Source organism: Sapajus apella, unplaced genomic scaffold (assembly GCF_009761245.1).
Source record: "Sapajus apella isolate SASKATOON/1434 unplaced genomic scaffold, GSC_monkey_1.0 scaffold43, whole genome shotgun sequence".
NCBI classification, from domain to species: domain Eukaryota; kingdom Metazoa; phylum Chordata; class Mammalia; order Primates; family Cebidae; genus Sapajus; species Sapajus apella.
The window spans coordinates 19,951,125-19,973,401 of record NW_022436983.1 but is presented as its reverse complement, the minus strand read 5'-3'; the positions used below and the strand labels follow the sequence as shown (position 1 = coordinate 19,973,401).

Sequence of the window (22,277 nt, the reverse complement as noted above, 5' to 3'; positions counted from 1 at the left end):
GTCTCAAAAAGAAAAAAAAAAAAGAAAGCCTTTACCATGGTATGCACAGAGTTTATTATTTTACCTTTTCTAGGCTCTGGAAAACTGCCAGATCATGAGCAGTGCTGTGCGGAGTTGATCACGTGGCGCAATCTCTTTGGCCTTCTGAAAATAGCAGATGACCAGGAAAAGGCCCGGTGACTTCTCAATTTCTTTCAGCGCTAAAAACAAAAAAACAGAAACTTGGAATTTCTCAGTGGCCTGACTCTACTACAAACTCCGCCGGTTACTTCCCTGCCTCCTGCCCCTGAGGGCCGCTGTCCCTTTAAGTCCAGACATGGGCCAATCACAGTGAACAGAAGTTCTTTAAGGACCAAAGGAGGGAATTCAGCTTGAGAAGGAGGGCGGGGCAGAGGCGTGCCCTCCAGCCAATCGGAATCTCCCTGGAGAACAGTGACTCACGTGCAAAGCTCTGCCGACCAATGTCCTGAGCGTCGAGAGGCGGGGCGGCTCCCGATGTGTGGCAGCGGCCGGGACCAATGGGCACGTCGCCCGCGGCCTATAAGAGTCCTCTGGGCCCCCAGCTGCAGGCGTTAGGGTCGGTCAGTCGTCGCCGTCCGAGGTGTACCTTGGCTTTGCCTCGCCGTCGCTGCCGCCTCGTCCCTGCCTCAGTGCCCCCCGCCTTGGCTCCTGCCCAGCCGCTCTTCCTGTCCTCCTCCCCTTGACCACCCCCACGGTTTCTGCCGTCGGGGCCTGGGGTCCGGGTAGATGATGCCGTCGGAGAGCGGAGCTAAGTGCGGGGATGGGACAGCTGTGCAGGTGGGGATGGCTGCGGCCGCGGCGGTGGCCACGGTAGCCCCGGTAGGCGGCGGCCCCGACCCGGAGGCCTTCTCGGCCTCCCCCGGACGGCACCTGAGCGGGCTGAGCTGGCCACAGGTGAAGCGGCTGGACGCTCTCCTGAGCGAGCCGATTCCCATTCACGGGCGCGGCAATTTCCCCACGCTGAGCGTGCAGCCCCGGCAGATCGTGCAGGTGAGAGGACGCCGGGCGGGGGATGTGGTGGAATCCGTTCTGAGGCTCTCGAGGCTGGAAGGCATTTGGAGTCTGACTCTCAAGACAGTTAGAGAAACTGAGGAACGCGGACAGGGCTGTAACAATTGGATAGCATTATGACTCGCAGACCAGAACTCCCCCTGCATCTACTAATCCTTTCCCATCTGGCTTTTCCATCTCGACTCCTGGAGAACTCTGATTCCCCACGGACCACTCACCCAGGGCCTGGCTGGAGGAGGGGAGGAGGATTTCGGTGGCATCAGGGGAAGAATTTGTCTCTGCTTGCAAGGACAAAAGATGCCAGGCGGCCCTGGGTGGGTAAGTGTGAATGCTTGAGTTCAAAATAGATTTTCTTCCCTATCTGGGTATCCCTGGACTTCAGCCTCCTTTCCTCTAGAGGTTCTAGGAGTAGACTCTAAGCCTTATGTTCCTACAGCCCTTTGCTGTAGAAACCCGCCCTTCCCCCTCGGCCCTGTGGAAAAGCCAAGAAAACTTGTCAGGGACTCCCTCTCTCAGCTGCGGTTGTGGCCCAAGATTTATTAAGCTGAAGGTCAGACCTGATACCCCACCCCCAACAGCAACATTAAATGACCAATTTAGGTGCTGCTGCTTCTTCCCAAGATTGGAAATGAAGGCCGACCCAGGCCTCAGGCCCCACGTCCCATCTCTCCTGAGGAACCGGAAAAGAGAATTCTGACAGCCCCTCCCTCCTCCTTGGTACTCCAACTCTTCCCTTTATCTGAACCTCAACGACCCCAAGACTGCTTTTTCATCTGTACAGCCCAGACGCTGCCATGTTCTGAAATACCAGAATGTGGTAATTGTACCCATTTTATAGCTGGGGCAGTGAGCCACCTAAGATTACTTAATGAGGTGAAAATCAAACCCAGGGAATCTTGGCTCTTCCCAGGAGCAGATTATGGTAGGTTCAATGTTTTCCCACCCCTACCCCTGCTCCCAAGGTCAACTTCTAGGTCTTAGGAAGACTCCTGATAAAAGAAACCAGGAAACCCAGCGAGGACTCCTGTGCGTTCCTGCCAGCTGATAGCTTTCTTCCTGAGGAGGCAGACTTACCGGCTGGATGAAGCAGGCCTTTCCCTTGCCTCCTACCACCTTAGCTTCCTGCAGAGGGGGAGGGGTGCCTGCTGGGGGATTACCTCCCTCACCCTCCCGAGGAACTAGGAACAGGAGGGGGTGAGGGCAGATTATCCTGGGCTGACTCATGTGGCCGAAGCATTCCTCGGCTGCTCTGCTCAAGGAACTGGTCACCTAGGAAAACCAGTCAAGGCTTTACTCCCCAGGACTGTCAAGTCAATCCTAGGGCCCAGCTGCTGCACCTCCATGACTGTGGCCCCAGGCATAGGGGGAAGGGGAAGGTGGAGCCCAGTGTAGCAGCCTCCCTCTGCAAGAACAGGGGGTACCCTGGAAGGAGGAGAACTCCTTGCCCTGTCAGTAGGGTTTAAACTGCCCCTATTGGTGTCTGCTCTGTGCCAAGCCCTGTTTTGGAAGCCAAGGGCACAGATGTGACTGGGACTCATCGTCCATCCCTTCAGGTGCTCCTAGCCAGATGGGGGAGACTCCAGGTCAATAGGAGCTAACCTCACAATGTGATGGTGGTGCCATGTCCTTCTAGACCCGGGTCAGAGACAGCACAGAACAGGGAGCTGTCGGCGGCAGTGAGGAAGGGTGGCAGAGAATTCAGAGCTGGGCTGGGAAGTTGGACTTATGGATTCAGGGCCTGGGCTGTTTGTTGTCAGTTCCCTTTGCTGGGCTCAGTGTCCCCGTCTGTTCAGTTGGAATGGATGGACTAGGCTGCTGCTCTCCAACATCCTCTAGTTCCAGACTCCAAAAGGGACAGGTGCTTTCACCTGGCCTGTACAACTGCCTCCACAGGAAAGAAAGTTTCTTGGAAGAAATCCACAGCTGGCAACCTCGAAAGCTGTTGGGATGTGTGCAGGGATGGGGTCAAGGGAGAGGGGGAGGGTGGTGCCGGCTGTTGCCTCATGGCTTTACACCACTGCTGAGTTGTCCTATGGCTCAAAAATTGGAACCTTTCTCCATCTCCACCCCTACAAGGCTTTGCCTGGAGTGACAATCTGAGCAGCTAGATGCTGTTCTTGCTTGTATCTGTGCAAAAGGGACCCGCCCTACTGTAAGGAGGCTTCCCAAAGCTACAGGCAAAGAGGCCTTTTATTGGCTGTGTAACCTTGGACAAGTCCTTTGCTTCTCTGGGCCCAGAGGATTGAACTAGACAATCTGATCTCTCCAGCTGCAGCCAGAGGGCCTGCATCAGGCTGCGCTGCAAGTGAGTTTTGTAAGCCTGCTGGCTGACGGCGTCTGTCAGCCTCCCTGCAGGTCTCAGCAGCAGCCTGAAGCACAGTGGTGGTGGGAAGGGTCTTGGCATGGGAGAAAGAAGGGTGCAGCCGCTGCTCCCTCCATGGCTGGAAAGTCTGATTCAGGAGGCACCAAGCTGCCCTGCAGTACTTGGGTGTGGTGGTAACTGGGGACTGCCTGCCAAACTGGCAGTAGTCACACCTGGGAGGGAGACAGCAGCGACTGGCTGGCTGACACAGCTGGCCCCATGGCCCTGACGCAGGGGATTTAACAAGAGTACTCCTGCCTACTCATTAGGCCAGATGCCATGCCCTGGGGTGGGCACCAGCCTGGGAGCAGAAGCTGGCACCAAGTAAGCCTCAGTCAGCCCTAATGGGATTTGAGGAAGGGGCTGGTCTTCTCTGCAGGCTTAGCAGTCTTTGGACCAAGGTCTTTGGCCCATGCAGGCACAGCTGCCAGCTGACAGGGTGTGGGTTAGAAGTCCCACAGGCTGGACTGCAGCAACTGGCCCTGTCTGGCCAAGGCATTTCCCAACCCCCACCTTCCTATTCCCCAACTACTCTGGCTCTGGGCTTCAGTGACTGGAGGGCTGCCTTCAAAATTTGGAAAAAGAAGAAGGATTAGAACAGTAGTCTATGCTCCTTCTGAACCCTGGGACTGTAATGTGGTAGAAACAGGATAGGCTTTGAAGTCAGACATACACGGGTTTGAAGGCATCTCTGAGTGATCTTGTGCAGGTAGCATAACTCCTGTAAGCTTCAGTTTCCCAGAAGATCATAAAGACCTGTCCCGAGCCGGGCGCAGAGGGCTTATACCTATAATGCCAGCACTTTGTGGGGCTGAGGCAGGAGAATAGTTTGAGTCCAGGCGTTGGGACCAGCCTGGGCAACCTAGCAAGATCCCATCACTGCAAACAATAAAAAATTGCTGGGTGTGGTGGCACGCACCTGTAATCCCTCCTACTTGGGAGGCTGAGGTGGGAGGATTGCTTGAGCCTGAAGGCAGAGGCTGCAGTGAGCTGAGATTGTGCCACTGCACTCACTCACTGCATTCCAGCCTCGTCCACAAGAGCAGAACTTTCTCAAAAAAAAAAAAAAAAAAGGAATGGTGGGAAAGAAGGTAGAGAAGTGGGTTTGGAAAGGGAGAAAAAATTCCATATTAAAAAAAGAAAGACCTGTCCTGGCATGGTAGCTCACGCCTGTAATCCCAGCACTTTGGGAGGCCTAGGCAGGCAGATCACAAGGTCAAGAGTTTGAGACTAGCCTGACCAACATGGTGAAACCCCGTCTCTACTAAAAATACAAAAATTAGCTGGGTGTCATGGCGGGTGATTTTAATCCCAGCTACTCTGGAGGCTGAGCAGGAGAATCGCTTGAACCCTGGAGGCGGAAGTTGCAGTGAGCTGAGATCGCACCACTGCACTCCAGCCTGGACTGCATCTCAAAAGACCTGTCCACATAGATTCTGGCAACAAGGTCCAGTGCTGGCACTCACTTGGTGTCTAGCCTCCCTCCTCCACCCTCTGTGTTCCTGACAGCCAGGTGCTTATCCTCCCGTTGCCATGACAATAGCTTCTCCTGGTAAAGGTGCTGCTCCCGGAAGTCTTCCTGGAGGGCGCCGCCCGCCTCAGATTGCCCCACCACAGCTTGCCTTCTCAGCACTTAGGTGCATTCTTTGTAGTAATTCCCTGGGAGGCAAGGAGAACAGCCTAGTCTAGAGCTGGGTGCTGACTTGGCAGCAAGGCAGGGTTGCAGAATCACTCAGGGCAGGAATGCTGCCTGGTCACTTTCAGGACAACTTTGGGTTACTGAGGAAACTGAACGTCCCAGACCCTCAGCTTCACTCTTCTCCCCACCTGGTAACTCAGCCAAGGGACGGACCACTTATAGGTTTATCTGTCATGTGCCATCAGGCCCGGGGGCTGTCTGAGGGCTGAGACTTTTCACTGAGCCTTAGTTGTTTCACCTGTAAGCCTGTTTTGACTGTAAGCCTCAGTTTCCTCATCTGAGAGCAGATTTGCCTCACTGGGTCCTTGTAAGGATGAATTAGGATGAGTACATTGTAGTCAAAAGGACATACATGAACTTGAGAATCCAGCAAACCTGGGTTCTGGTCTCAGCCTGACCGCTCTATGACCTTGGACATGTTTCTTAACCTCTCTGTGCCTCAGTCTTCCATCTGTCAATCAAAATAATACTCAAATGTAGGATTATCAGGAGGGTTAATGTGGTCATGAATGTGAACTGCTAACCATATTCCCAACGTGTTTGAGCAGTCAGCATAGTGCCTGGCACAAAACTGTTTTACTAGCAGTTTGAGAGGTAGAATAGCATGGTTAAGACTTGGGCTCTCAGTTTGATTCCCACCTCTACAATTCACCAGCTGTTTGCTTTTGAGCTAGGTACTTGGCCCCTCTGTACTTCCATTTTTGCATCTGAAAGTGGGAATAATAGTATCCAGCTCACAGGGTTATTGTGAGGATTAAGTGACCTGCCATTTAGTAAATTCCATGCATATGTGTGCTATTATCATTGCTATTCTTTCTGAGTCATTCCTCCAGATGGGCCATTCTCTAGATTCTGCTTAGAGAGTTAAATGACTACCCCCACCCCACCCCCCAAAAAAGTTAAATGACTTTCCAAAGGCATAACAGCTGGTTAGGGGCCAACCGTGGTTGAGGTTACTGTGATGATTGCATGGAAGCCCTTGGCGGACCCCTGGGCCCTACTCCTGACACCTCTCCCTCCTGCTGTCCCCTCCACAGGTGGTCCGCAGCAGCCTGGAGGAGCAGGGACTATGCGTGCACAGTGTGCGGCTGCATGGTTCAGCTGCCAGCCACGTGCTACACCCTGAGAGTGGCCTGGGCTACAAGGACCTGGACCTGGTGTTCCAGGTGGACCTGCGCAGTGAGGCATCCTTCCAGCTGACCAAGGCAGTGGTGCTGGCCTGCCTGCTAGACTTCCTGCCGGCCGGTGTTAGCCGGGCCAAGATCACCCCACTGACGCTCAAGGAGGCATACGTACAGAAGCTGGTGAAAGTGTGCACAGACTCAGACCGCTGGAGCCTCATCTCACTGTCCAACAAGAGCGGCAAGAACGTGGAGCTCAAGTTTGTGGACTCGGTGAGACGACAGTTTGAATTCAGCATAGACTCCTTCCAGATCATCCTGGACTCCCTGTTGCTCTTTGGCCAGTGCTCGTCCACTCCCATGTCTGAGGCCTTCCACCCAACGGTCACAGGCGAAAGCCTGTATGGGGACTTCGCCGAGGCCCTGGAGCACCTGCGGCACCGTGTCATCGCCACGCGCAGTCCCGAGGAGATCCGAGGTGGTGGTCTCCTCAAGTACTGCCACCTCCTGGTGCGGGGCTTTCGGCCCCGGCCCAGCACCGACGTGCGCGCCCTGCAACGCTACATGTGCTCCCGCTTCTTCATCGACTTTCCGGACCTGGTGGAGCAGCGGCGCACCCTAGAGCGCTACCTAGAGGCCCACTTCGGTGGAGCTGATGCCGCCCGCCGCTACTCCTGCCTGGTGACACTACACCGGGTGGTCAACGAGAGTACCGTGTGCCTCATGAACCATGAGCGCCGCCAGACGCTGGGCCTCATTGCTGCACTGGCGCTGCAGGCACTGGCTGAGCAGGGCCCCGCTGCCACTGCTGCCCTGGCCTGGCGCCCGCCAGGCACCGACGGGCTCGTGCCAGCCACTGTCAATTACTACGTGACCCCTGTGCAGCCTCTCCTGGCTCGTGCCTATCCCACCTGGCTGCCTTGTAACTGACTCAGACCCTGGCCAGAAGGGAAGGGACTAGGTCTCACGGGGTGGGGTGGGGCCTCCAAGAGTGTGTGGAGGACATGACCAGGGACAGGCAGCCTGTGCCAGGTGGCCCAGCACTGCAGGGTTGGGCCTTCTATTGAACAAACCAGACTTCCCTGAGCACGAGGCCGCTGTGGGCTTAAGGCTAGGCTGGGGTTCTCAGCTGGAGGACCCTTTGGTGATTGCATCACACTTTTGGACCCAGCATGACAGTGGGGTGCAGGAGCCATTTGGAGGTCAATTGCCTTCAGAAAACAAAGCAAGTTTGGGGTGGTAGCCTTAATCCCCAGCACCTCAGATTGATTCCCATGGCCTACAAGGGTCTTTTTGACTAGGGCCGGCCTGTGGTGATCCCAGCAGCTTTGGAGGGCCTGCAGCCCACACACTGACTGATATATGGTATGTTATAGGGACTTGTCACTTTGGGTTAGGCTGGGCCACCACCAGGCCTGATGGTCCAACTTGGGTAATCACTAGGGGGAGGGAAACTGAGGCATGAGGCAGCTACCTGGGTTTGGGGAGGGCTGGGTTTAGCCTGGTTCTCTGAAATAGATACCCTAAGCTGTGAAGCCTTCCTCTTGAAGGGTTGAGGTGGGCAGTGCACAGGTGCCAAGCAGCCCAGGGTGGGTCACAGCCCAGGCCCTTCTAGGGTGTCACTCCTTTCCCCCTTGCGTTGCAAGAAGCCCTCCTGCCTGGGAGCTTGTTCTTTGGAGGGTGCTGAGCCTAAATTTGCCACAGTCAAGTCAACATTCCTGCCCCACTGGCTTGGTTACAGGGCTTTCACGTGGGGGAGGGGAGCCCTGTAACCGCCTTGCACATTCCCCTGGATTTGTTGCTATTTTGCACTCCTAACACCTGCCAATAAAGACTGTCTACACTGAGCCTAGTGCCATGCTTTCTCTGGGGAAAGAAGGACCTTCCATAGCTGTGGGGGCTGCAGCTGCCTCCAGTTGGAGTCTGCCTTGTATTGTGGAGTCTGCCAAGCATTTGTGGGGGGCAGGGTTTGAAGCCTGGGCTGTGTCTGGGAGACTGCCCCTCCTTCCCCCAGCATCAGCCCCAGCCTGATCAGCTGTACACTGGGAGCTGCTGTCTACACATGTAACCTGTACCTGCACATTGCCTCAGCAGGTCTAGGACTCTTGTTAAGAAGTAAATGTTTTAATGTTTTCTACCTGGAATCCAATAGCTCTTTGCCTAACCTCAAACTCCTTCCAGATCATAGTGCTCAGGGGTACTTGAGCCCATCTCTGTCTACCCCATCTCTTCGAGGGAGCAGCTAGAGAACAGGCTGGGTGAATCTGGACTGGCGGCCCCTCCAGTAAAGGCGGCTGAGACTGGGAACTCCTAGGGTCCCCCCAAGCCTGAGCTCAGGTAGGGCCTCTACTTGGGAGAGGCTCCCTCAGTCCTCCAGTGCCTTCCCTTGCCCGGAGCACTGACCAGTGTACTCTGGCTCTCTCTAATCAGATCCTCTTGAGCGGGAGGGTCTTCCCTTTCCAAACCCAGATGGGGCCATGCCAGGCTGTCTAGGAGTGTCAACCGCAAACTCCTAGGATGCTGCGCCCTCAAGGCATCAGCCAGTCAGTCATGGGCCTGGACGCTGCCCGCTGTTTACCCAGCCTCTTTGATCTAAGGATTGCAAAGCTCTTAACATATCCAGCCTCATTAGGGGCCTCTGAAGTGGTGACTTTGATGGTTCTAGCCAGGGTAGAAAAAACAAGGCTGCAGAGGAGGCTCCAGGTCACCAGGTAAGTCCAGCCACCTCACCTACTCTGAGTCCCTTCTGCTGCTGGGCTCAAAATAGCTGGAAGGTGAGCAGAAAGGCTTTCTTTGCTTGGTGACACCCACCCCCATCCCAACTGTGCCCACCCCAACTAGGGTCATGGGAAGGACTAAGTTTGTCCCACCTGCTGAGTTGGCTATTTGAGACTTGGCATGAGAGGCTCACTGTAAATACAACAGACTTACCTTTTTGGGCTGGGGGGTGGGGTTCACCTGGATGTGTTTGTCTTAAGGGCTGAAGAAACCAGGCCAGGATGCCTGTAATCCCAGCAGTTTGGAGGGCTGAGGCAGGCAGATCACCTGAGGTCAGGAGTTCAAGGACAGCCTGACCAACATGGAGAAACCCTCTACTAAAAATAGAAAATAAGCTGGGTACGACGGCGCATGCCTATAATCCCAGCTACTTGGGAGGCTGAGGCAGGAGAATCGCTTGAACCGGGCAGGTGCAGTTTGGAACAAGAGTGAAACTTCGTTTCAAAAAAAAAAAAAAGCTAGAAACCCATGTGGTACATGTGTGTATATACCGCATTCAGCCACCATGTGCCAGAGACTGTTCTGGATGCTGGGAATACATCACCAAACAAAAGACAAAATTCCTGTTCTTGTGAAGATTACATTCTAATGAAGTAGACAGAAAATAAACTGGACTGTATGTTCTTAGGTGGTCCGTGATATGTAAAACTCTACAAAATATAGCAGGGTAAGGGACTGGAAATGCTGGGGTTTGCAAATTGAAAAAGAAGTCATGGTGCAACTCATTGAAAGGTGACATTTGATTGAACAAAGACACAGGTGGTGGGAGGTAAGCATAAGGATATCTAGGGAAAGGGCATTCTGGGCAGAGCTTGCTGGTGAATGCGCACGTGCTCTGGCACATGCACCTGAGGGTGTCTGGCTAGCCTCCTGCAAATGCTGGTCCTGCACATGCGCACAGGCGTGAGGCAGTGGGGGCATGTGAGACACCTGTTCACAGTAGCAGCCACATATCTGGTGGGTTTCACTCCAGCAGGCACTATGCTGAGGTCTTCCCAATCATGATCTCTCATATCATCCTTGCAACAACTCCACAAGGAGAAACAAAGTATTCTTTCCATTTGGCAGGCACAGAAACTAAGGCCAGAGAGGTCAAAGAGGTTTGTCTGGCTCCAGAGCCATTGCTGTTAACCTCTGTTCCATCCTGCTCCTGCACTGTGATTTCACATGATGTGACAGTATGTCTCCTGTATGTATGTCACAGCAGGACATAATTTGACATTACTGTGACATTTGTCATTTTCTATGTGACTATGGCACAGTGTAGTAGTGTGCCAAGATGTATGTCTTCTTGATGTACATGTGACACTAGTTATGGCTTGTGATGACTTTCAAGGGCTCATAGTGGCAGCAGCATGCCTGTGGGTATGTTTGGGAATGGTGCAGTATTTCTGGGTGTGAGAAAAACACTGACTCAGTGGCTGACATTGTTCCTCCTGGGGACAATTCCTGTGGCTACCTAAGACACCAGGACAGGCAGGGATCAGGAACTGGGACTTACAGCTAGCAAGGCAAAGGCTGAGAGGGGAAAGCCCTGTCCTCCCTCCACCTTCCAACCTCACTGTATTCTCCAAGCAACAGTCCACCCACCCCTTCAGACCCGACGGGCAGCGGGAGTTCCAGATGGGGAAGGAGCATTGCTGTGGGCTTTGGGGAACAAGGCACACCCTCAGACAGTTACATGATATGCTGCCCTTCCACATCCATTCACCACACTTCTGCTCTGTGCCCCAGGGCCTGACATCTGTGGACTGCATCAATGGCTCCCTTGTTCCCCGGCTTCCTGTTGGGTTACCAATGAGACATCCCAGCATCTTAAGAAGACTTAAGGGAGGAGTAGACAATGTTTATTCTCTTTGTTCCCTCTCCACCAGGTTGCCATGGTTGGTCACATCCCTCAACCAAAGGTCACTGTTCCTGTCAGGGGCCCCACTCTACACAGTGACCTCTCCTCACCCTCAGACTCAGGAGTTGTAAAGGTTTCTCACTTGCTGGCCCCAGAGAGCTGCACCATCCCTTATTAGTATCTTTTTTTGGGGGGAACGGCACTCACCCAGGTTGACATGCAGTGACACAATCCCGGCTCACTGCAACCTCTGCCTCCCAGGTTCCAGCGATGCTCCTGCCTCAGCCTCCCCCCGAGTAGCTGGGACTGCCGGTGTGCACCAACAAGCCCAGCTAATTTTTGTATTTTTAGTAGAGACGGGGGTTTGTCATGTTGGCCACGCTGGTCTCAAACCCCTGACCTCAGTTGATCTGACCACCTCAGGCTCCCAAAGTGCTGGGATTACAGGCGTAAGCCACCACACCAAGCCCCTTGTTAGTTTCTTAAGCCCAGCCCACGCCTTTGGAAATAGTCTCTTTTTGTTTTATTTCTTGAGATAGGGTCTTGCTCTGTCACCCAGGCTGGAGCACAGTGGTACAATCACAGCTCAATGCAGCCTTGACCTCCTGGGCTACAAGCAATCCTCCCACCTCACCCTCTCAAGTAGCTGGGACCACAGGCCTGTGCCACCCCACCTGGCTAATTTTTTCATTTTTATAGATAAGGGATCTCCCAGGCTGGTCTTGAACTCTTGGCCTCAAGCTACCCTCCCACCTTGGCCTCCCAAATTGTGGCAACCTAAGACACCAGGACAGGCAGGGATCAGGAACTGGGACTTAGAGCCAGCAAGGGGATAATAGGCATGAGCTACCATGCCAGGCCAGAATAGCCTATTTTTAAAACACTTCCTAGTTTGAGTATGGCATCTCCTGCTTAGACACTGACAAACAGGTCCACATGGTCGCCAGCACAGTCACACACAGTCCACAACCCCCACAGGCCATTGTGCTGCCATGTTGTCATCAATACACACAACCCCCCTCAGTGTCACACGGTTTCACATGTGCATTCTCATCCCTGAGCTGCCTCATCACATCCTTTAATGAGGAAGACTTCCTGAGGAGGGGGTAAGAGCAGGCGGCTATGAGCCAGGTCAAGGGAGAATGGGTCTGCAAATCAAAGTCAGTTGACAGGGCCAGACTGCCAAATGAAACAAAATAGAAGCTGCTCCAGGAACTGTCAACTTAAATAGCCATAACAGACACAGAGGAAAGACAGCAAGGACACTTGGCAAAGTAAACCTCAAAACCCCATGCATTTGCCTCTCATTATGGAAATTTATTCTTCCTGAATGTATAAGGCAGAAGACTAATTCAATATACATTCACTTGGCAGAATTCTACAAGTTCTGGGCTGTGTAAATGTGCCCCTCTTCCCTCTATTACCAGGATGTTTGAGTAAATGTGCTTCCTTTTTTTCTTTTAAAACATTGCCTAGATGTTTTACATTGCCACCACCTCTTCCTGAGAAAAAGGTGTGTCCCTCACCCTACCCCGTAGGAGCCAGCAGACTATCTTTCTGAGGGGCCACAGGTACACTCCCACGTGGAGAGAACAAGCGCAGTGGATGAAGGAAACAGGGATTTTTCAAACTAATGTTTTCCCTCAAACAGGCCTCCCTAACCCTTAGACTCTGAAGCAATGACATCTACTAAAACGGGGACCCCTGCTGGGCTGTGAATTGTTTAGGAAGTCTAAAAGAAATTCTTGGCCCGGGATGGGGTGGGGGAAAGGGAAAAAAAATAATTATTTTGAGTTTCCCATTGGCAATGCTTGCTACACGTAATCTGACTGCATCTCAGGGACCTGTAGCAACATCTCCAGTTGTGCAGTGTAAGCCAAAGTCAAATGTGGGGTACATGAAGAAATTCCGAGTGTCGGCCAGTTCCCCAGGACCCAGCCCCTTGCCAATGTGAAGTGAGAGGCTCCTGTAAGGAGGGCGCGGGGTTGTGTAAGGTCAATTCTCAAAGTCTTCCTGAAGTGCCCAGGGAGGAAGCGGAATCCAGGAGTCCAGATCCATAGAGTGGAAGCTCTGAGGAGTTGGAAGGAGCTGGAAAGAATAATTCCAAGAGCTTTAATGACCTCTTTCTCACAGCCACCCAGCCCCACCCAAGCCATTCAACTCGAAATCTGCCTGAAGAAGGGCCACTGTGGAGAGAAGATGCAGGAGGCAATAGTATGGAATGGGGATCCTGGGGGAAGCAGTGGTTCCCTTGGGCCTTTGTCCTTGGCTGGGATTCCCTAGCCTGAGCAGTTAGAATGGAATGTTCCTGGGATGAAAAGCCTGCCCCTCCTCCACTTTTCCCCTTATGGAGTTCCCCAGGGACCATTCCAGGGATTCCTGATATGGTGATGCTTTGGAGAAGCTGAAGCCCACACTGCCCGGGGTTCTGTCCTGGTGGCCTTTCCAGGGCTGGGCAGGTTGGTTCCATCATTTATGGATCTCTACCATATACTAGGTACTTAGTATGACTTCTAATTTAATACTCAAGTTTTCTACTTCCTACCTCCCCTCAAAAATACAAAAACATCTTGTAGGTCTGGATCTGAAAAAAAAAAAAAAAGAAAAGAAAAGAAAAAGAAAAAATACAAAACAAAAAAAAAATCAGAAGAAACTGGCTCAGAAAAGGGAAGGCATTGCTCAGGATCCCTCAGTTGAGGAGTTCCAGACCAGGACTAAATGTCAGGTCTGTCTTGTTCCCTTTTTGCCCCCACCGTGAAGTGTGTCATCCTCCTCCTCTGCCTCTCTTTGCTCTCCTTGACACCAAACATTCCAGCCCAGATACGCAGGGAGAAGAGGCAGCCCTCTCCAAGGCAAGCCCTTGCGAGGCTTAAGCCCAGAGCATCCTTGGCCCACCCTCGTCAGAAGCCAGGTGTGCTGACTCAGCCTGACTCACCCCCCAGAGCCCAAGCAGGTTGGGGTGTGCCCAGACTCTGGGGGGAGGGGCACTTTCTGCCAGCCCTCCAGCATCTCATGTCCTTTCCAAGACCCAAGGACCAGGAGTCACTATACACAGCCTTGAATGTGGGAACCCAGATATCCCCCTAAATGGACCCCTCTTTAGCCTGATAAATGAATCACCATATAGCCTAATGTTTAAGGGATTCCCCCAGTTACAGCTCCTATGTCTTTGGGCAAGTCACCCGCCCTCCCTGTTTCTTCACCTGTGGAAATGGGGATAATAACCCTTACTTTGCAGAGTGGTGGCAAGGACTGGAACAGATTAATGGGTGTAAAGTGCTCAGGGGCCTGGCACAGAGGAGGTGGTTAAGATATTATTCCAGAACCAAGGGTTCCCTTCCCCCACTGCCCCTGGCCAGGGTGCAGTCAAGGACTAATGGTGGGGAGAAGTAGGTTAGGGATCTGCAAGCTTTCCCAAATACCTCCACCTGCACTGCTCTTATGACAGGGAGCCTCTCCTTCAGCCCTGAGAAGCCTGGGCACCTAATTTGTTCATGAGGAGCCCACTGGCAGGCTTAGGGAAGGGGAGTGGCTGCAGGCTTGAGGCTTGGAGCACCTCGGCCATGTTCTGTGGCTCCAGCCTAATCTTTTTTTTTAAGATGTAGTCTTGCTCTGTCACCCAGGCCAGAGTGCAGTGGCACAATAAAGGCTCACTGCAACCTCTGTCTCCCGTGTTCAAGCAATTCTCCTGCCTCAGCTTCCCAAGTAGCTGGGATGACAGGCATGCATCACCATGCCCAGCTAATTTTTTTGTATTTTTAGTAGAGATGGGGTTTCACCATATTAGCCAGGCTTGCCTCGATCTCTTGACCTTGTGATCTGCCCACCTAAGCCTCCCAAAGTGCTGGGATTACGGGCATGAGCCACCGTACCCAGCCTGCTCCAGCCTAATCTCTAAGAGGCAACCTTGGCCACCACTGGCAGCAGGACCCTGGGTTCTGGTCAATTAGTGTAACAAATCTGTGAATGCAAAATGACTCAGGTCTTTCATCCTGATGGTGACCCCAAAAAGGGCTACCTGTCTTTCCTGGAAGTCTTTCCTCTCTGGGGTTCCAGGCTCAGCCCTGCCAAAGGGGCGTCCTTTGCTCCCCTTTCAAAGAGGGTTCCTGCCCCTAGGGAGTCGGCGATGGGCACTGCTGTCACCTCCAATCCACCCTACTCAGGAAGCCATCACCAGAACTACACTCCTGCTCTAGGAATGTGCCGACCGTGACTACCCTGCTCTTTCTCCCAGACCCCTACATTTCAAGTCCTGGGAAGCTCCTGGAATACCGGGGAAAGGGACGATTCCGGGTGGGAACAATAAAGTATAAAATCTGCTCCAGGCCATGCCCCGTCTCCAGAAAGCAGCCCCACACTGCCCTCTGGTGGCACCATACACATGGTTATCCAGGTAGGGGCAGGTCAGGTTAGAACTTTGAATTAGTCTCCCAGCCCTAAGCACCATTCTGAGGAAAGGCTCCTGTGACCCTCATTTCCCTTTGCTGAGATCTAAATTCACGGGTGGCTCTCAGTGTCCTCAATTCACACATCCCCCAAGATCCCTGTACTCTCCAGAGCTGGGGGCCACCAAGAAAGTGTTCTGAAAGTCATGTGGGGAGAAAAGGTGGGTCAGTCTTCCGTCCCATGCTAGAGCTGGCCTCCAACAAACTGCTCAGCCCCCAAGGAGTCCCCCGGGATGGTGACAGCCAGAAAAGGCTGCCAGGAAAAGGGCTGGGAGACATAAGCCCTTAAAGTAGAGGGTTCCTGCCCCTAGGGAGTCGGTGATGGGCACAGCTGTGGCCTCCTTAAAAGTCACCCAGGTTGGAGTGCAGTGGCACGATCTCGGCTCACTGTAACCTCCACCTCCCGGGTTCAAGCGTTTCTCCTGCCTCAGCCTCCCAAGTAGCTGGGATTACAGGTGCCTGCCACCACACCCAGCTAATTTTTTGTACTTTTAATAGAGGTGGAGTTTTACCATGTTAGCCAGGGTGGCCTCGATCTCCTGACCTTGTGATCCGCCCACCTCGGGCTCCCAAAGTGCTGGGATTACAGCCACCACACCCAGCCTGAATGGAGCCAGACAGGTGAGTTTCTAGAGGGGACCTTGGAGGGTCAGGCAGGTGGAAAGGTGCCTTTGGTTTGTTGCCTGTGAGGTAGTGGACATAGCACTAACTAGGAGCTGGGGTTCAAGTCCGTGTGTTTGTGCCCTGGCCAGGAAGCTTGGTGAGGAGCAGTGGAACATCTGGAAGTGGAGGGAGGGGGCAGAGCTGCCTGTGACACCAGGACCAACCTCCAGTTACCTGCCCCATACACACACACACACACACACACACACACACACACACACATACACACTAGCCAGTGTCATCTCTAATTCTCTACTCACCCACCCTACCCCAAATCAGGACAAGCTGATTACAAATAAATCCTGGAGAAAGCCAAAACTGATGGCACCGAGCACTTTACACCATTAGCTAAAAGCTTCTCTGGACCAAGTGCCCCCTCCCATGCAACCCAGAAAACAAACAGTCCTGGCTGTAGCCCAGCACCAAGGCCTGAGCTGAGTTCCCTGTGTCACCTCCAAGAAGTCCTGTCCTCTCTAATCCTCTAGACCCCAAATGACCCAAGTGGCTTTGGAAGAATGTTTCCTGTATGGAAAGGCCAGAGGATAGCATTGCCCCCCTCACTACTTCCCTGGGGTCCCCTAGCTTTGTCAGAGGCTCTGAGACCCCCTCCAGTACCTCCCTTCCCCAGCTAAGAAAGGGTTCAGGAAATCCTGACTGTTGGCTGAGAAACCAGCCAAAAATTTGGTATCCTGGGAGAAGGGCTGATGAGGGACGATCCGGTAAGGGCCCCAATTCTCAGCCTGTTACAGGAGTGTACCTGACCCTTCCAGGTTCCCGTGGGAGAAAGCATCCTCCCCACTTTACTCCATTCCGACATCCTGACCCTGAAAGGGACTGAGGAAAGAGGCCCAGAGTTGTTGTCAGTCACAGAGCAGACGGGATCCAGAAGCCAACTCTCCCTAGCCCCTGCCCAGGGTACTGTGGGAAGGGCACACACAGGCCAAGGACCTTGGTTCTTCCCTCACTGGCCTGTGACATAGAGAAATTCCCTCTTCACTCTGTAAAAGATGGACTTTAAATTAGCGTGTGGCTCTATCAGCAAAAGTAGTGCCTGTTTCTAGGTGTAAGTTAAAATAATAAATTACCTTTCCATGATTTAGGGGGTAAGAAAAAGGACCTCTGCCCTGTGTTATCACCACCACAGCCCCTCTGGGAGGTGAAGAGATCCACTTCACAGACTGACAAGTGAATGCAATTAACTCAGCTGGTGAGTAGCAATGCAGTAACCAGGTCATTCACAGCTGAGTGGGGACAGAGGAATGGGAGGCTGAAGGGCATTTGGACAGTAAGAGAAGCAGATCTCACCTCAGATCTGGCCATTTAAGGTCCCCCTTTCTGGACGCTGATGTCATTACCTGTCCCTTGGGGCCTGTTAAAGGGTATCACCTGGTTCCACCCTGGCCTAGGCATCTTAGGGACACGTTGGGAGCTAAGTCTCTAGGTTTTGCTATGTTAGGATCCCTGGGTGAGCAGGTGCCAGACACCCTGTCCTGGTTATCTGAGTCAGGCCATAGTCTTAGTGAAGCTGCATGAGGACATAAGAAAAGCTGTCTTCTAGAAGCAGAAGGGCCTAAGTATGAAGGGAACAAATCCTAAACCTCTCTGGGATTCTGTCTCCCCAGATGGGAAACAGGCCCAGAGCGGAATTCAGTGGTACAGCCCTGTGCCAGCCGCCACTCCATCCTGGGGCCTCATTATTCTGTCCTCCTGAAGGCATGGAGCTGGGCGGCGCCAGGAAGCAGCAGCCTCAAGGGCAAGACTGCTCACAGCCCCGAGGGGTCTGGGAAAGGCAACGCAAGCGGGGGTGAGAATGGGGGTTGCTGCATCCATGCCGCAGGTTCCAAATGGTAAAGTTTGCCACCAACCCATTCCTGGGATCTGAGCCCCCCTCAAGAGTCCAATTCTTATAATGGAGACTTGGTGCTACCACCTTACTACCCAGATGGTCGGGGAGAGACGGGAATAGAAAGTGGCAGCTTTACTAGGGACCCAGCAGAAGCCGGCAGCCCCAGGGAAGGGAGCCCCGGGGCCCTGGACCAGTCCCCCAACACGCCCTGACCCTCGAACGCACCAGCCGCTAAGAGCGCACCTCAGCCTCCTCTACCGTGCCCCTGGCCCCCCACTGTCTCTTCCTGCAGATCCGTCTTCCATCCAGCCAGCGTCCGCGATCAGTCGGTCGGTCGGCACCTTGGTGAGGCCTGTCGGGGTGGCCAGGGGTCCGGGCGTGGAGGTCAGCGCTGCGGGGAGGCGGGACCGCGGGGCGGGCTGCGGCGGAAGGGCGAGTCGGGCTCGGGGCCGTGGCCGCGCCGCAGTCGCCCTGCGCCCCAGGGCACGCAGCCGCCCAGGCCGAGCGCGGAGGCCAGCAGCGCAGGGGGGCGGCCGCGGCGGCCGCGGCGCTGGCCCTTCTTCAGGCGCGACCCGTGCGCCGCCAGGTAGAGCTCGGCCTGCGCCACGCCGCCGCTCAGGCGGCTCAAGCTCTCGGCACGGTGCGCTAGGCGCAGCTCAGCCGCCAAGAAAACGCGGTGCAGCTGCAGCACGCGGCTCTCCAGCTCTGACACCAAGCGCCGGCGGCCCTCCACTTCCAGCAGCCGCCGCCGCGCCTCTGCCAGCTCCAGAGCGCGGCCTCCTGCCCCCGCCGCCGCGCCAGAGCCCCCTCCGGGCCCGGCGATCCCCGCGCCCCCGCTAGCGCCCTGGCGCCAGCGCTGCAGCTCCTGGCCCTCGGCCGCGCCCGCCGAAGTCTCGGTTCTGTCTGGCAGCAGCGGCGACTGAGCCGGGGTCGGGGTCAGGGTCAAGGTCGGAGTTGGGGGCGGGGGCTGAGGGGATGGCATGGGCTCCCGGGGCCGCGGCGGCGACCCTGGCTCTGCCGTCCCTTCTTGGGCCCCCGGGCCGCAGGCGCTGATGCGGCAGCCCGGCATCCCCCGCCCCCCGGCGGTCTGCGGCTGTCAGTGCGCTGGGAGGATGAGCACCGCGCACCTGAAGAGCAAGACTCGGCCGCAGACCCCACGCCAGGGCCGCGCCCGCCGCCCGCGCATCTTATAGAACACGGGGCGGAGCGACGGGCAGTGCAGCCAATCAGAGACGGGCACGCTCTGAACCCGCCCCCTCCCCTGCTACGCTTTCAGGGCATTCCCCAAACCCTTCACGTCCTACCCTTCGCCGGATTTTGCCCCTCTAGGGCATCCGGTCCCCGTTCGCCTCTCCCCAAGTTTTGGCTGCAAAGGGAACCTCATATTCCCTGGTTCGGCCCCTCAGAGTCATAAGCTCAGGAAGCTGGTGTTTAGAAAATCATGGAATCCGGTCTCCACCCAGGGGAGGGGTCTTGCCTAAGGCCTCTGTGCGAAGAGAGCCTGGGCTGTTACACAGGAGGCTTGACTCCTTGTGCAGTGCTCCTCCCACACCTTATGCTGCCCTTGGCCGAATCAGTTCCGCCTGGTCTCTCCTGGGCAGCAGGGCTCGCCAGGACCACCTTCTCCCACCTCTCTGCAGTTAACGCAGAGGGACCACTGCCGTTCTGGTGGGTTGGGGATCTGGCTGGGCTGATTTCACGCTAGGTAGGGCCCTTCATTCGCAGAACAAGTACCTCAGCGCTGCCGCTGCCGCTGAGCCTGCAAACCTTGGTGGCACCACAGAGGAGCCCTGGACCCCACGGTTGGCAAAGTTCTTTCCCTGACGCTGCTCGTTTTTGTTTTTTTTTTTTTTTCTCCTTCCAGAGGGTGTTCCTAGACCTTTTAAAGACTGGGAAACTGGCTCGGTGCAGTGGCTCACGCCTGTGATCCCAGCACTTTGAGGGGCCGGGTGGATAACCTAAGGTCAGGAATTCGAGACCAGCCTGGCCAACGCGGTGAAACCCCCGCCTCTACTGAAAATACAAAAAAAATAGCTGGGTGTGGTGGTGCACACCTGCAGTTCCAGCTAGTCGGCAGGCTGAGGGAGGAGAATTGCTTGAATTCAGGAGGCTGAGGTTGCAGTGAGCCGAGATTGTGCCACTGCACTCCAGTCTGGGCAACAAAGCGAGACTCTGTCTTAAAAAATAAATAAAAATAAAGAGGAGGGAAACTGAGATCCTGAAGGGCAGTAGTGCTTTGCCCAATGTCATATTGCCAACTGGTGGCTGAACCCCTATTCCTGAATCTGGACAGAAATGCACCAGCTCAGCCATTCATGCCGTTTGGGGGCTCAGATACCTGAGTCTAGTCCTCTTGGTGGAGGGGATGCTCCTTATGTGGGACTTTATCTGACGATTCTCATCTGGCCCTGACAAAATGATAGAAGGGAACCCTGCCCACTTTTCCCCCAACAGAAATGACCCTGCCATACCAAACACTGGCCCAGACACCACGGGCCTGCCTCAGTTTCCATCCACTTGAAGGTGTCATCAGAGATGGGAGGTCTCTGTGGTGGGTGGGGGCAAGGCCCAGGGGTCCAGAAACCAGCTCTGAACCCAAGTGGGAAGGACTGTAACAGACCCTGGGCTCAGGAGGACCTGCGGAAGCTGTGGCCAATGTGACTGCTGCAACCTGAAGAGGCAGATGGCATGCTTGCGTGATGTGCAGGATGATGACAGAGTTCCTGCACGGAAACATGCTCTCTAAGTGCTTTCAGGTGTCAGACTGAGTGAGACTGAGTGATGGGGACTCGTGGGTGAGCGAGACAGTTCGGCTCCAAAGAGGCAGCTCAGAAGGAGCTGGGAGAGGAGGGCGGGTGGATGAGAGGCGCCAGGCACGGTGAAGAGAAAGGGAGGAGGGCTTGGGGGAGGGAGGAGGTCAGAGGCAGGGTGCCCAGTGACCAGGGGTGGTAGAGACTCAGTGAGGGAAAGGGGAGGGCTTGTGGGGATGACTCAGAGAGAGGAGAGGTCTCAGTGAGGGGAAGAAGAGCTGTTCAGTGACTGTGCTGGGGCTCAGTGGGGGGAAGGGGCTGAGTGTGTGCCAAGATGCTGGCAGAGGCTCCCCATAGGGGAAGAGAGGTTCAGTGAGGGGCTTGGGAACCCCAAGAGTTGGAGGGGCTCAGTGAAGATGAGGGAGGCTCAGGAGATACCAGGTTGGCCCCAGCAAGGAGGAGTGCCCTGCTGAATGGTGGCATCCCTTTGAACGGTCTCTTTTGTGTCATGCAACGATAGACCTTTCTCAGGGCAGAAGCCCCCCATCATCCTGATGGTGGGGAGATGGACAGAGAGGCAGATCATTGCTCCCAACTCCTGGGGGACTGATTCAGGGGAAGAAGACTAGAACTTACCCTCAGCCCCCACCACTGACCAGATCCAAAGAACCAGTCAGACCTGGGTTCAAAACCCACACATACTGCCCATCTGGGTGACCTTGGGCAAGTAATTTCTCTGAGTGGGAGAAAATATATTTTATTTTATTATTTATCTATTTATTTATTTTTGAGACACAGTCTCACTCTGTCACCCATGCTGGAGTGCAATGGCACGATCTCGGCTCACTGTAACCTCTGCCTCCTGGGTTCAAGAGATTCTTCTGCCTCAGCCTCCTGAGTAGCTGGGATTAGAGATGTGTGCCACCATGCCTGGCTAATTTTATTTGTATTTTTAGTAGAGATGGGGTTTCACCGTGTTAGCCAGGATAGTCTCCATCTCCTGACCTCGTGATCCCTCTGCCTTGGCCTCTCAAAGTTCTGGGATTATAGGCGTGAGCCACCAGGCCTGGTATGCAATATATATTTATTGGAGGAATGAATGTTCTCTGTCTCCAGATATCACCCCTAAGAGAGGGCAATTGATAACCTCTTCCTGATGAGAAACCAAAGCCCAGAGTAGTGAAGAGGTTTGTCCGAAGTCACACAGCAGGTAAATAGCCAAGCAAGGATTCAAACACAGACATGACCCACTCCATGGTCACTCCTTACCTCTCTGTTATTCTCAGACAATGCTCCCTGTTGCCATCCTCTGTGGTATTTCCCACAAGTCATATATATATATATGACTCAAGTAGAGTGCCTGGCCCCATAAGGCACTCAATAAACATTTGTTTGAATTGAAAAATGACACAAGGGGGCCGGGCGCAGTGGCTCACACTTGTAATCCCAGCACTTTGGGAGGCCAAGACGGGCAGATCACAAAGGCAAGGGATCGAGACCATCCTGGCCAACATGGTGAAACCCCATCTCTACTAAAAATACAAAAATTAGCTGGGCATGGTGGCAGGTGCCTGTAATCCCAGCTACTTAGGAGGCTGAGGCAGGACAATCACTTGAACCAGAGAGGTGGAGGTTGCAGTGAGCCAAGATTGTGCCACTGCACTCCAGCCTGGCAACAGAGCGAGACTCCATCTCAAAAAAAAAAAAAAAGAAAAAGAACACAAGGGTAGGCTGG

At 54.2% G+C, this 22,277-nt stretch overlaps 2 protein-coding genes across 3 annotated transcripts; one reads left to right on the top strand and one right to left on the bottom strand.

Annotated features, from left to right (window-relative positions):
* Positions 1 to 451: 451 nt before the first annotated feature.
* Positions 452 to 8,061, top strand: TENT5B (terminal nucleotidyltransferase 5B). Its single transcript, XM_032300996.1, has 2 exons — positions 452 to 1,011; positions 6,131 to 8,061. The coding sequence occupies exons 1-2, from the start codon at positions 748 to 750 to the stop codon at positions 7,142 to 7,144; spliced, it is 1,278 nt and encodes a 425-aa protein (XP_032156887.1). The 5' UTR covers positions 452 to 747; the 3' UTR covers positions 7,145 to 8,061.
* Positions 8,062 to 12,130: 4,069 nt separating this feature from the next.
* Positions 12,131 to 18,985, bottom strand: TRNP1 (TMF1 regulated nuclear protein 1). 2 transcript variants are annotated; one of them, XM_032300995.1, is made up of 2 exons: positions 18,018 to 18,985; positions 12,131 to 12,926 (listed from the first exon to the last, which is right to left on the bottom strand). In XM_032300995.1, the coding sequence occupies exon 1, from the start codon at positions 18,859 to 18,861 to the stop codon at positions 18,178 to 18,180; it is 684 nt and encodes a 227-aa protein (XP_032156886.1). In that variant the 5' UTR covers positions 18,862 to 18,985; the 3' UTR covers positions 12,131 to 12,926; positions 18,018 to 18,177. The 2 variants fall into 2 exon arrangements, with proteins under 2 accessions (XP_032156886.1, XP_032156885.1); XM_032300994.1 differs by having other exon boundaries at positions 18,036 to 18,985.
* Positions 18,986 to 22,277: the final 3,292 nt, after the last annotated feature.